This window comes from Hypoxylon fragiforme (genome assembly GCF_022984875.1).
Source record: "Hypoxylon fragiforme strain CBS 206.31 chromosome Unknown GGS25scaffold_1, whole genome shotgun sequence".
Taxonomy (NCBI): domain Eukaryota; kingdom Fungi; phylum Ascomycota; class Sordariomycetes; order Xylariales; family Hypoxylaceae; genus Hypoxylon; species Hypoxylon fragiforme.
In genome coordinates this window covers 380,482-393,286 of record NW_026054756.1, presented here as the reverse complement: position 1 = coordinate 393,286, position 12,805 = coordinate 380,482, and the positions used below count along the sequence as shown (strand labels likewise).

At 47.7% G+C, this 12,805-nt stretch overlaps 4 protein-coding genes across 4 annotated transcripts; all 4 read left to right on the top strand.

The window, feature by feature from the left end:
• The first annotated feature begins 1,291 nt into the window (after positions 1–1,291).
• On the top strand, positions 1,292–3,300 carry GGS25DRAFT_467743 (S-adenosyl-L-methionine-dependent methyltransferase). Its single transcript, XM_049259031.1, has 8 exons — positions 1,292–1,543; positions 1,627–1,767; positions 1,847–1,913; positions 1,971–1,998; positions 2,062–2,074; positions 2,164–2,596; positions 2,688–2,772; positions 2,866–3,300. The coding sequence occupies exons 2-8, from the start codon at positions 1,757–1,759 to the stop codon at positions 3,018–3,020; spliced, it is 792 nt and encodes a 263-aa protein (XP_049120908.1). The 5' UTR covers positions 1,292–1,543; positions 1,627–1,756; the 3' UTR covers positions 3,021–3,300.
• Positions 3,301–4,225: 925 nt separating this feature from the next.
• GGS25DRAFT_467739 (uncharacterized protein) lies at positions 4,226–6,025 on the top strand. The gene has a single exon (XM_049259030.1). It carries the CDS (start codon positions 4,598–4,600, stop codon positions 5,612–5,614), a length of 1,017 nt encoding a protein of 338 aa, XP_049120907.1. The 5' UTR covers positions 4,226–4,597; the 3' UTR covers positions 5,615–6,025.
• A 123-nt stretch (positions 6,026–6,148) lies between these two features.
• On the top strand, positions 6,149–9,329 carry GGS25DRAFT_467735 (FYVE-domain-containing protein). Its single transcript, XM_049259029.1, has 4 exons — positions 6,149–6,634; positions 6,707–7,639; positions 7,703–8,081; positions 8,131–9,329. Exons 2-4 carry the CDS (start codon positions 6,828–6,830, stop codon positions 8,746–8,748), a joined length of 1,809 nt encoding a protein of 602 aa, XP_049120906.1. The 5' UTR covers positions 6,149–6,634; positions 6,707–6,827; the 3' UTR covers positions 8,749–9,329.
• A 722-nt stretch (positions 9,330–10,051) lies between these two features.
• GGS25DRAFT_4861 (uncharacterized protein) lies at positions 10,052–10,301 on the top strand. Its single transcript, XM_049260598.1, has one exon. The coding sequence runs from the start codon at positions 10,085–10,087 to the stop codon at positions 10,268–10,270; it is 186 nt and encodes a 61-aa protein (XP_049120905.1). The 5' UTR covers positions 10,052–10,084; the 3' UTR covers positions 10,271–10,301.
• Positions 10,302–12,805: the final 2,504 nt, after the last annotated feature.

The window sequence follows — 12,805 nt, the reverse complement described above, 5'->3', positions numbered from 1 at the left end:
CAAAAACCCGAAGGGTTAGATATATAGATATCTGCTGCCAAACAAGCACCAGCTACTCAGTGACTGTCTCATGTATAACGCATTCAAACTATTCGGTTTCAGAGTTGATTTACTCTCCGGGAGTTCCGGGAGTTCCGGGAGTTCCGGGAGCGCCGGCACATAATAGTGGGGAGAAAGGTCGCTTCTTTATATTCTTCTACGGATGAGACTTATATTAAACTTGGGTAATACCACATGTGCCTCTCACTAGGTATCTAAGACAGGATAAGGTAAACTCATGGTGTTCATTGGCTCCAATTCTATGTAAACATTCACATTCACATTCACATTCACATTCACATTCACATTCACAAGACGTCACAAGACGTTGAGAATCATTGAAATTTCAATGGCGTCTACGTCAGGTCTCGTCCCCTTACCCAAAGCACATACTTGCCAAAGTTGGTAAGCATGGACTTTTCCAGAGGCTTGATGTAGCATTTTGGCTTTCACCTTCGATAAGATCGGCTCTTATGTTAAGAGGTATAGCAACAATCCCCAATGCTTTGTAGCCGGGCATGCGGAGATTGATTCGGATTTACGGCTACATTCAGGGGGGCTTATACCTATGCCGGTTGTGCTCAGCTCCGGATATCAGCCCAGGTGGTCGGGTCCTTAGGAAGCATGCAAACAATATTCTATGAGGTGTGGTATTGGCATTATAATGAAATCTAGGGAATACATCATCATGACCCATGGAGACGTATATATGGGAGGGGTTGGGAACTGGAAGGAGCTGAATCTCGGAGCTCGATAGTGAGAAGCTTATCTTCCATTCATTCCTCGGAGGATTGCCTCTTTTCGAATAGATGTTGGTTAGAGATCAAATATTACTGTCATTTCACGTGATTCTTGCATAGTCGACCAAAAGTTGTGTCGACGGGCTACCAATCACAGAGGCCAGTCTAGACTCGGTTAGGTATAATTTCGGGCACACCTCTCCTGCGGTCTCTCTCACCATGCTGTGTGGAGTCAGTCCTATGGGCTGGCTCTCTTATACATAACTTTTTGTTCCATACCTTACTTGGTATTATTATATACATGATATACATGAATACATAATACTTTGGCCCAGGGGCACAGCTACATAATAATGGCTTGATTCTCTCTCTCTCTCCGCTTCTCCTCATTTGCCTGCCTTTCAACAAACACAAATCAGGAAGCCTTTGCTAAACCAACTTCAATATGGCCAATGACCCTGTGTCTCCTGCGACTCAGCCTGCTGGATCGCCTGCCCCAGCAGCAGGAACATCAGCAGCAGCAGCAGCAGCAGCAGAACCGGCCGCTGGAACTGCTCCGGTCGAACTACCGGGTGCAACTGAGGAGCCAATCCAGGTTGCTCCTGAGGAAGTAAGAATAAAATAACTCACATATTTTCTCGGCCTCGAGCTTTCAAGGAGGGGGAAAGCCTCTATTCAATCAATTGGCTGACACTTTGCTTTTTGAAGGAGGATGATAGGGGCGTTTTTGACGAAGCAGACTCCGCGCTAGGAGACGGTGATAAGTATGAGATACCATTTTTCTGCTGAACGAATACCATTTTTCTTTTCTCAGACAAAGAATGAATTGCTAACAAACCGCTCATAGTGCGAGCTCAACTGCTTCTTTGACCGAGAGCATTCTCGAGTACCGCACTCTGCATGGCCGTACGTACCATAGCAGCAGACACGGAGCTGAGAAGTACTGGGGTCCGAACGATGAGCGCTCCAATGAAGCCATGGACATGAAGTAAGCCACAGAGGCGCCCGCCCCTGATTGAGTCAAATGTCTTGTCTTGTCTTGTCTTGTCTTTCTGACCTAAAGACAGCCACCATTTCATGACCCTATGTCTAGGCGGCAAGCTTCACCTTGCGCCTTTGAAAGATGACATTGAGGTGAGAATGATAAATTAGCCCTGATCAATCATGATCACGTAGCTGATTGTTTGGTAGAGAGTACTCGATATCGGTACTGCGACGGGTAATTATTCCCTCCCAAACCTCCATCCTCGTGACCTTTTTGACTAATTTGAATGATTCCTAGGCTTATGGGCAATGTGAGTGAATCTTTTGAGACTTTAAAAACTGCATGTGTATTCCAAGGTTATTTTCAAAGCTTACTTACCCGGCCCCTACCCCATTATAGCGACATGGCGGACGCCTACCCGAACTGCGAGGTGATCGGGACCGATCTCTCCCCGATCCAGCCGTCGTGGTGCCCTCCCAACGTGAAGTTCGAGATCGACGACCTGGAGGAGCCGTGGACGTACGCGCCCAACAGCTTCGACTACATCCACATCCGGTACATGGTCGGCAGCGTGTCGGACTGGACCAAGCTGTTCCGGCAGTGCTACACGGCGCTCAAGCCCGGCGGCTGGCTCGAGACCTACGAGCCCGAGGCCGACTACCGCAGCGACGACGACACCATTCCGGCGGATGCGGCGCTGTATGTCTGGCGCGATCTGTTTGCGGAGGGGGGCAAGAAGCTCGGACGCCCGTTCACGCCGGTCACGGATGATGTGCAGAGGAAGGGGGTGATTGAGGCGGGCTTTACTAATATGCATTCGAAAACTATCAAGGTTTGTCGCTTGATATGCTTGCCTCCTTTTTTGGGGGGGGGAGAGGATGTATGAATATATCCGAGCCATGTTGGTGCTGACTATATTCTAGGTACCAATAGGCGGATGGCCAGCCGATCCTAAGTTAAAGGAGATCGGGCAGTGGTCTCAGTACACGCTCGAGCAAGATTTAGAAGGTATTTCACGCTCCATTACCTACCTACTTACTTGCCTCCCCACCTACCTAGCTAAACGCATCCATACTCGCATAACCGCTAACCCCATCCTAGGCTTCGTCCTCTACATGTGGAGCACAGTTCTCGAGCGGCCCCTAGACGAGATGCATGTGTTCCTGGCCAAGTTCCGCAAGGAGATGCGCACGAGGTCGATCCACTCGTACCTCCCGCAGGTGGTGGTGTGGGCGCAGAAGCCCCTTGATGCGTAGAAACAGCTAGCTCTAGGGGGGTGGGGGAGGTTCATGATTCACGAAGCAATAGTTTTTGTTATGAGTACCTACTCTTTATTATTGGATATTGTCTTGTGTGATAGCAGCTGGTAACTAGTATATATTATGCGCAGAGAAGGAAACGGTTGAAAATACTTTTCCCCCTTAGTAGTGGGTACGGTCTAAGTCTGGGGAACAGCCATTAGCCATTACACACTCGTATCTATCAGGTAGGTACCTACCTACCCGAGTAGTGAATGAGATTTCTTCATTAAACCTATGAATCCTCTTTCCGATGCTCGGTTAAGATGCCAATTTATAGAGTTAATCTAGTCTTCGTGATGTCAGCGTAACATCTCTTCAAAGACTCCGGGAATAGCGATAGCAACAGCAACAGCAACAGCAACAGCACCTAATAACAACAGCCAGCCCCCCCACATCTATACCGGTAACCACAAACAGCCTATTTAGGTAAGTATCACAACAATTCAAAGTCTTCATTGGTTGATTGCACCCTGATAGCTTCTAAATTCTTAATACCTGCGGGCACTAATCCCCTACCTATAGTGCTCCAGGTATCCCTGCTGGGCATATGGTCGTACAGAGATAGCCCGGCACTACTATGTACATCTCCACCTCTCCACTATGGATACTAACAGTAGATTGTTACGTTCAACCGTTCAAAGGGTTACTATACTGCACTGCATTGTTGCTATATAAGAGCACCCTAACCTAAGTGCCTACACCTTTGGTGTTCGTCCGTAAGGCAGTAAGGCTCATTGATCTTAACTAAACACACTGATACCTACTACTACATACAAGTACAGTATACTACTACGTGGATAACTGACTCTAGATTGTTAGACTTGGTCCCCAGCTGTGGTCGAAGAAGGTGACGGATAGCGGGCCGAGGAGCTCTGGCATATGTAGGCATGTCCAGACACCGTGGTGTCTTAGTAGAGAGGGATCGAAGTAACGCATTCCCCTAAGACAATAACAGTCACTAGGTAATTGGATATATCATTAGACATATGGCACGATAGTTCCATTGTTAGGAAAGCCTAGGGGATTTCTTTATCTTTTTCATTTTTTTATATCTTTTCTTTTCCAAAAAAAAAAAAAAAAAAAAAAAAAAAAAAAAAAAAAAGGGGGGGGGGGGGCTTCCTAGCGACGACAACTTTCTATACAATCAGGATGAGTCATCAGGACTGTGAATTCTATGTTTGGAGCCAAACTAAGTCAACTACGTTGAGAAAGAAAAAATAGTAAAAAAAGAAAACAATATAGAAAACCGTAGTCGTTTGAGGTCTCCTCATCCAAACCAATTGTGAGATGCTGCGATGAATAATACCTATGTAGAACAAACAGCGAATTCACCAAATACATGAGATTGCAAACGCACCACCCAGGAGGGTATCACATGGACCTTTGCCCTACGTGACCATCTATAAATTACCTGACTTTGTTGTGCCTTAACACCAGCCAAGGTTAGTTGCTCGGTAAACCACGACGCTACATAGAAACAAGCAGATCACGCCTCTTCTTGTTGTTGTTCTTCTACTACTGCTGCTGTTACCATGGCACTGGAAACCACGGAAATAGACACCCCACCCAACTGGGGTGTCATTGAGTTTATCCCATCCGCCGGTCACACCAGCGTCCAACTGATAATTATTTATCGAGGCACACGACTCCACATCTACCTATTTGAAGAAGCCTTTTTCGAGTCACCCCAGCTGAGAGAGAAGTATCTGTTGTACGTTAAAGAATACTCAGATGAAAAGGTAGATAGGAGCTTCTGGAACTGGATCGTGGAGCCCTTCTACCCCCTGCTCCGTAACTTCCCATCTCCAGCGCCATCCAAGATACCAACTCTTAAAGATTACGTTTACGCCGAGACATTGACCTACATGGTTGGAGGAACAGCTTCGGGGGAGCGGGTCCCATATCATACTCCCCAGAAACAGCATACCCAGCATATCAAGTATGACGTTCGCCTTCCCGACGAGCTTTGCGAGCCCTGGCCACGCTTCCACCCATCCGAAATCAAGATATGCGCCAACAACCTTGAGGCAGCACTCTCTAGTGTGCCTAAAAAGGTGCAGCTGGTAAACGGGTCAGAAGTCTTCTTCCTCAAGCTCATTCACTATGAATATCAGGATAGAGAGTTCAGGAACTATAAGATGATTGCCGACGCGGGGCTGGACAGAGAGGAGGACTTGCGGATATCGCATCTCGAGGGCTTCGTACAAGATGAGCGCGGCGTTCTGTTAGGGCTCTTGTTTCCGTACATCAATGGCAGGAATATGACCTTGATGAGTGCCACAGAGCCATATGCATCGCCCGATTTACGCCGACGATGGGCAGACCAGGTTACGTCCACAGTGAAACGCCTTCACGCGGCTGGCGCTGTCTGGGGCGATGCGAGGGCGAGCAATGTACTGATCGACGCTGATTACAACGCCTGGGTGACCGGCTTTGACGTATATTGCACGGAGGGATTGGTAGACGACGAGTTGGCTGGCACGGTGGAAGGTGACTTGCAGGGCTTGGCTAAGATAATGGAGCACCTGGGCAAACGGGACCAGTCATAGTCCCTTGCAGGTCTAACACCGCATCAACCATGATGAATTTTCCGCAAGTTATATCGGGTAGGCCTGGGCCAGGCAATAAGAGTGTTGAGTGGCTGTATTCTGAAGTGGAAATAGGGAGCCATGAGTAGTCTGCTTAGACATTATCATCTATGGTGAAATGGTTATCAAAGCAGTGACACTTGGGTGAGCGGGATGGCAACACTAAGACCTTACCGGGACGTCAAGCTTGCAGAGGTCGTTGATGTGTTGAAACAGTTTTATGTGAAGTGAATATCAAAAGGCCATGAACGTGATACGTCTTTGGCGGGGGATTAAACTCTGAGCTTTGAACTTTTAACTTTCAACTTTCAACTTTGAAGGGTTACAAAGGTTATAATTTAGGTTAGAGTTACATATGTGCTTCATCCATCCTTCATCACATGATATGATATAATCCATATTGTAATAGACCCTTGCACTACAGGACCCTTACCTTGCTCCACCGCGGCCCCAAAGCACGCGATACCTAGTTAATACATTTAATAAGAACCATGGGACCAAAATTGGCTGATAAGATAAGGAAATAAGTTATTGTATTGGCCCGTGTGCATGTGCTTGGTACTTAGATACTGTAATAACTGTATGACAGTGTATGTACCTAGTACGGAGTAACTCCATCTCAATCAATTGAACCTCAATCCCTTGGTAAGTTATCTTTCTCCCCACCAAAATTCGAGAGTCGCGTGCGTCGTTGAATTACAAACCTCTTATTCCTCTTTTATCTCTTCCTCTTCTTCTTTTAACCGAGAACATATTACATGTACCATATTATGTACTCGGCAACTAGTACTATAGGTGCTTCATTGCTATTTTAATTTGTATTGTTTACCTTAATATATATGTGGAGCTTCGGTGGCTTCTTGTTTCGTTAAGCTGTAAAGCTAGGAGAAAGATAGAAAGGTTGAAAGGTCCGTGAGGATTCGAGTTGTAGGAAGGCTGGGGTTGATCGAATCCAAAGCCCCTCAACACCCTCTACCCTAGGTATTTCATTGAACCAAACATTCATATCAAATCACGAATCGATTGTTATTAACTTTCCCCCGCTCCATATAGTTTCCAATAGGAATTATTCCAATTAAAACAAACCCCCCCAGAACTTACGGCGGTTATCGCGCTTCTATGATCTCCTTGTCCTTCGCCGCTTCGAGCGCCCTAAGCGATTCCGGGCCGCAATATGTCTACTAGTCATGATACGGCGACAACACCTCCATCATTCGGGGATGAAAGTCCTGATATAAGCGATACCGAGTCCGGGAGCTCCTATGCCGGAAGTGCCGCCCCAGATACCCCCGTCTGTCCTTATCAGAACGCCGAGTTCTTCGGTCACGAATGCACTCGCTATCACGATTGCCCGACACACCTAGTCGAGAGAGATAATGTCGAAGATAACGCCGTCAGTGACGATGCGGTCGGCGCAAGTAGCCAATCTCCACGGCATGAAGTTATGGGACCAGCGCTGGACAGTTCAGACGAGGTTGGGGCAAGCACGGAATCAAACCCGGAACATAATAGAGTAGACACATCAATACCTGAGCAGTCGTTGCCTTTGGATACACAATCATCCCAGCCCGAGGACGATCGTTCTTCCTCGGAACGAACAAGCTCAGCGCCGGTGGCAACGATACCGCGCATAGAACCAGGTTCCGCTCCACATGAACAGGTCACCACGCCTAACGAAGCTATAGACCACTTCACCGAATCACTTCATGAATTATCCCTTAGAGATGAGGCACAGACAAACCCTGTACCTGACGCAAGTTCATCGTCGCTCGGAGAGAGGGACCAGAATGTAGCGCCGATGACCCCGCCAGAGACCCGACGGCCTACTTCGAGTTTGACCCCGATAGCATCGTCGTTCAGTCCGCGGGCAGAGAGAAGATCACCGCCTGAGATTACTCTTCCAAGGTGGCAGCCAGATAGTGAGGTGACATATTGTCCGATATGCCACACACAATTCAGCTTTTTTATTAGAAAACATCATTGCCGGTAAGTTGATACGTTTATTGAATCCGTGATGCAATTGTTCGCGGAGATCTAATATCTTGAAAGAAAATGCGGAAGAGTAGTATGCAATTCCTGCTCCCCTCATAAGATCACCATACCTCATCAATATATTGTACGACCGCCTGGTGAACGGGCATTTCAACGGTATTCATTTCTTGGAGAGGAAGGTGGCATTTCCGATTTCAGTGCTCTCGGGGGTGGTGAGCAAGTCCGATTATGCAACCCTTGTGTCCCGGATCCGAACACTACGCCACCTCAAACTCAGCACTCGGCAGGCCAATTCTCGCCGAGATCTACGCACCAGCGAACACAGAGTAGTTCTAGTAATTACGGCGGCGATAGCGCCATTCCCCGATATGCGCCGATGGTGGTATCGTCCAACATGCCTCCTGATGCTCACTCCAGGAGTCGAAGCGTTACCATGGTTAGTTTTTCGTTCCAGATTCCACGGATTTGTACTAATATTATTGCAGAGCCCAACTTCCTCAAGGCCTCCCAATAGCACTTACTTCCCACATCAGAATCGAATCATGGCGGGGACTCCTCCTACTTACTATCCTCACCCGTATTCGGGTTATCGCCATCCTTCCCTCTTAGGCCCTCGCTTCCCTGGAGCTTCTCTCATTGATCTTGCTGGCCCATCTTCCTCCTCATCCTCAGCGGCAGCCATGAACCGGCCATTACCACCACCCCCGCAGATTCCGGAGGAGGACGAGTGCCCGGTTTGTCACCGGGAACTGCCCTCACGTGAGCTACCCAATTTTGAGGCTCGCCGTGAGTCGCACATCAGCTCTTGTATCATGGCGCACAGCACGTACAGCCCCGGGCCCGATGCATCTGGTAGGCCAGGGAATCACGGACCGGTGCAACCTCGGCCTGCTCGGAGAACCGGCATGTTCCCGTACTTAGCCACAGAAAAGGACTGCGTCGATTCCGCAGAATGCACCATCTGTCTCGAAGAGTTTGAAGTCGGCGTTCCCATGGCTCGCCTAGAGTGCCTTTGCCGATTTCATCGATCGTGCATTACTGCGTGGTTTGTTGACCACCCTGGGCGATGCCCGGTGCACCAGCATGACAGCTTTGGGTATTAAAGATGCAACGAAGAAATATACCCTGTCTGCAAGCCTCTACCACATACCGCTCAACCCAGACTCTATTATATGGTCTCTCGATGAGTTTTGTTTGTATTAATAAGGTTCCTCACTCAGTTTCATACATGAGGAGGGTATCGGGACCGGGCAAACTGCCTGGGTACATTATACGACGGGGCTGGGCGTTGCAAGATGGCTTTAACACTCTTTCACTACCAAACAGTGTGCATATCTTTCCCGAGGGTTTGGTGTATCGAGGATCTTTCCTTTTTCTTTACCTTAGATGGCGTGTGGCCCCACGCCACTACCTCATAGTATGGAGTTTCTGGCGTACGAGGCCCTGTTTTTTTTTTGTCGTTCCCGGAATCTGGATAGATATATTATTATACCTTTGCTTTCCAAGGTTGTTTAAGCCCTGAAGCAAGCCTAGCAATTCGTTGCTGGGAATACATACACAGGTAGTGCTGGTTATTCTATAGGTACTACATATGTAGGTAGCGTAGTTACATAGAGGATAGGTGCTATAGGTAGCGCAAATCATCAACTTGCTCACTCACCTCAGCCAATAACTAACTAACTGCCTAGGTTAGGGGCTCTTATACCCCTGATGCTGGCTAGTTCTATTTTGCCTACATATTCCTGGGCAGGTACATACTTTGTAGTGTATGTAGGACTGTGAGAGTCTGAGCATCTTACATCACACCGTGGCCATAGTGCCATTCCGCCATGCCGCTACCATCGCTAGGGACCTAGTAAAGTCGGGGTCCTTTTTTTCCCCTTCTACATATGTAGTCATGCTAACCTAGGTAGGCAGCTTACTAAACGGCTAGCGTAGACAGTTAGCAAGTTTCAACGGGCACTTATATTAAGCAAGTTGCAGGCTAGGTAGGTAATAGGTAGGCATCTAACTTATCCTGTTGCTGAATATCGCCACCGCTATCACCGCTGCTGCTTCTTCTTCTTCTGTGCATGTGGTGGTTGTTGTTGTTGTTGTTAGTATTATGTAGGTACCCTTGTCGTCGCTGTTCCTCTGCGTTTTTTTCTTGGTTTTGTTTTGTTCCTATTCCCAATTCTTGTTTCTGTTCTTAGATAGTCGCCGCCCTCTAACCCCCTACCCCCCTACCCTTAGTCACAACCCCTATGTGTATCTCCCCGTTCGTTTGGACCGGGCTTTGCAGGGATCGCCTCTCCAACTTCCAAAACCTTGCGTAGGTAGTTGTAGTGTAGTGTAGTGTGGCTACTTACCTAAGCGTAGGTAACTAGGTAGTTACCGTAGCTAGTTAGTTAGTTAGTTAGTTGGTTAGTCCTCGAGGTGGTTAGTTAGTTTCTTTCAACAATGTTTCTTCACCGACACGGAACCTTCCTTCTTCTTTTCTTCTTCTGCTTCTACTGCAGACTGTATGTGCCAAGGTGTGTGTGTGTGTGTGTGTGTGTGTGTGTGTTAATAGAGTTCACGCTACCACTAGGTACTGTAAGTATACCCCATATCTTTGCTGGCTTACTTACTTGCGGGTTGGTTTAGTTACTTGCTGGCTTGGCCTAGGCCTAGGGGTTCTTCTATATCCTGCATTAGTGCTAACCTACATTACATACACTACATACCTAGGTAGTTGGGGTGTCTAGGTAATACTAAGGAGGTTTGGCTGGGTTGGTACATAGGTGATCAGGTTAGGTTAATAGGTTAAGTGTTGTAATAATGGGCTGTCTGAGATTCGCTGGCAGAAGCTCCCAGCCGTTTCCGTTAAGAGCTATTACATACCTAACCTAAGTAGTAGGCAAGGCATAGTTATGACTATTATCGTACGCTGTGGTTTCGTCTGGTCTAGTGTATGAAACGTGGGATACCTACGTGGCTGGCAGATGAGTGGTAGGAGGTAGTTAAGAGGTAGGAGGTATGTAAAAGCTAAGATGCCCAGGTGGTACATATGTTAGGTGACGTAGTATAGGTACAATACATACATAGGTCTACCTAGGCCCCGGCTATTACCTGTTCGGATTCCTCTTCCTTCTCTTCCCCTTAGTAAATCCCAGGTTCTAGGTTCCAAGTTCGGGATTTGGTAACTCGCAACTAGGATACAATGTTGTATGGGATGAAATAGGGGACCTGTGTTGACCCTAGGTAGTGTATGTAGTTCACAAGTGTTTGGCTGGGGGGGGTGGATGGTAGGGGGGAGAGAACCCGAGAATCGAGATCCCCTCCACTACAGGGCAGGGTAGGCACTGGGCAGGTAGGTTAGGGTCTTCAGTTGCCAGTACCTACGCTATGCTCCAATACTAGTCCATACTACACCTTGTCGCTGTATTAGCTAGCGTGTGTTGTATTGCCCTTGTATTGTATTGTACGATACAATACAATACAGTACAATACCTACATAGGTAGGCATTAACCACTAGCTTCTACCCTATCCATCCGGGTGGTTTTTCCAAGGCTACCTACCTTACCTACCCTACCTAGGTAACTACATAGTATGTATCCAAGCAACGCAACTTGATAGGCTATGGGCTATGACGTAGCGGCCCCATATGCGCCAAGGAGGCGATTTTAAACGCTGGACCCCTTATTATTCCAATCCCAACTAGATTTTGTTGCTACACTAGATAACTTACCTAGACCTAGTACAAGCGTAGGCATGTCAACGGTGTGTATGTATGTATGTACGGCGGCATAGTATGTGTACGATGCCGTTTACAGCCTATTTATGGATCGCTTTTTTACGGGGGAATCCGTTGGGTACCTAGAACGGTGGACGGCTGCGCGTTACTTGCCTCCCCGTCGCGAACAAACGGGGAGTAACTACATAGTGGATTGATTGATTGATTGATTGATTGATTGATTGATTTGATCGATTGACCAATTAATCACCTGGGCAATTAATCTTTCCCGGCCGTTGGTAAGTTTTGGATGGTGTGGCACGTTTTTCCCTCGTGCGTGCGTGCCTACTAGGTTACCTACTTACGTACATACCTACCGTAATGTAGGTTTAGATGGATATAGTGTAATAGCTCTCTTTAGAGGATTGATACGTGGTGAACCACCACGTGTATGCACATACGTTGGTAGGCAGGTAATATACATACCTAACCTACCTTAACTCCCCTTGGGATTGGGCAATAAACCACATAAAAAGCTCCTGTTGGTGGTGTCTTCGGCGGTGGCCAAGTTTTATTCTGCCTGCCTGCCTGCCTGCCTGCCTAGGTCAGTATGTATGTATACCTGTCCCCCTCTAGTTCTACCTGCATAGAGTCGGTGTGGTAGTGGTAGTGGTAGTGGTGGTATGGTGGTGATAATATGTAGGTAAGTAGGTAGTTGCGCGAGGTTGTTTGGTTTGGGCAATGGGCAATGGGCAATGGGCAATGGGCAACCGGGGTTTTCGGGAGGGGCGCCCACTTACTCGGACTCTTGCCTCTCTCCCTACCTTCTCAACGGATTGGACCCGAAATCTCCGGCTCCGAACGTGCGTTTTCTTTAGTTATGGGCTGCTACTGTCTGCAGGTGGGAAATGAGGGATAGGTATGTATGTATGTATGTATGTATGTTTGTACTATGTAGGTGTATAGGTAGGTAGGTACGCGCGCGGCGGAAACTTCCCGGGCCAACCAGTTTAACGTGGAACCGTTTTGATGCGGCCGGTATGTAGCCTGTGGGTTTTTTTTAAAAATTCTGGCATCGGGTAAGCCGACCGAGGGCGTGGCGTGCAGCTCACGTGGATTCGGTTCATGTGTGTTCGCTGTAGGTATGTACGTACGGTAGACAGGCAGATATACCTAGTAGATGCTAGGTAAGGGATAGGAAGAACTGCATATGTTAGAATGGTGCTGTAATTATTTATGAATAACCCAATCTCTTAAAGCTTAGGTGCCTAGCCAGCGAGAGTTGTCCCCCCCCCAAAAAAATCCAAGTTGCTCTGTAAACTTGGATGAATAAGCGGGCGCGATTCCTTCATCTGGCTATTGGCTCGGTGAATTTATTCTCTGCAGCTGACACATGACCTCATTTGCCCCCCGAAGGAGACCAGATATCATGTCATGTGCTCCGTATGATCGATTTCCGACGGAT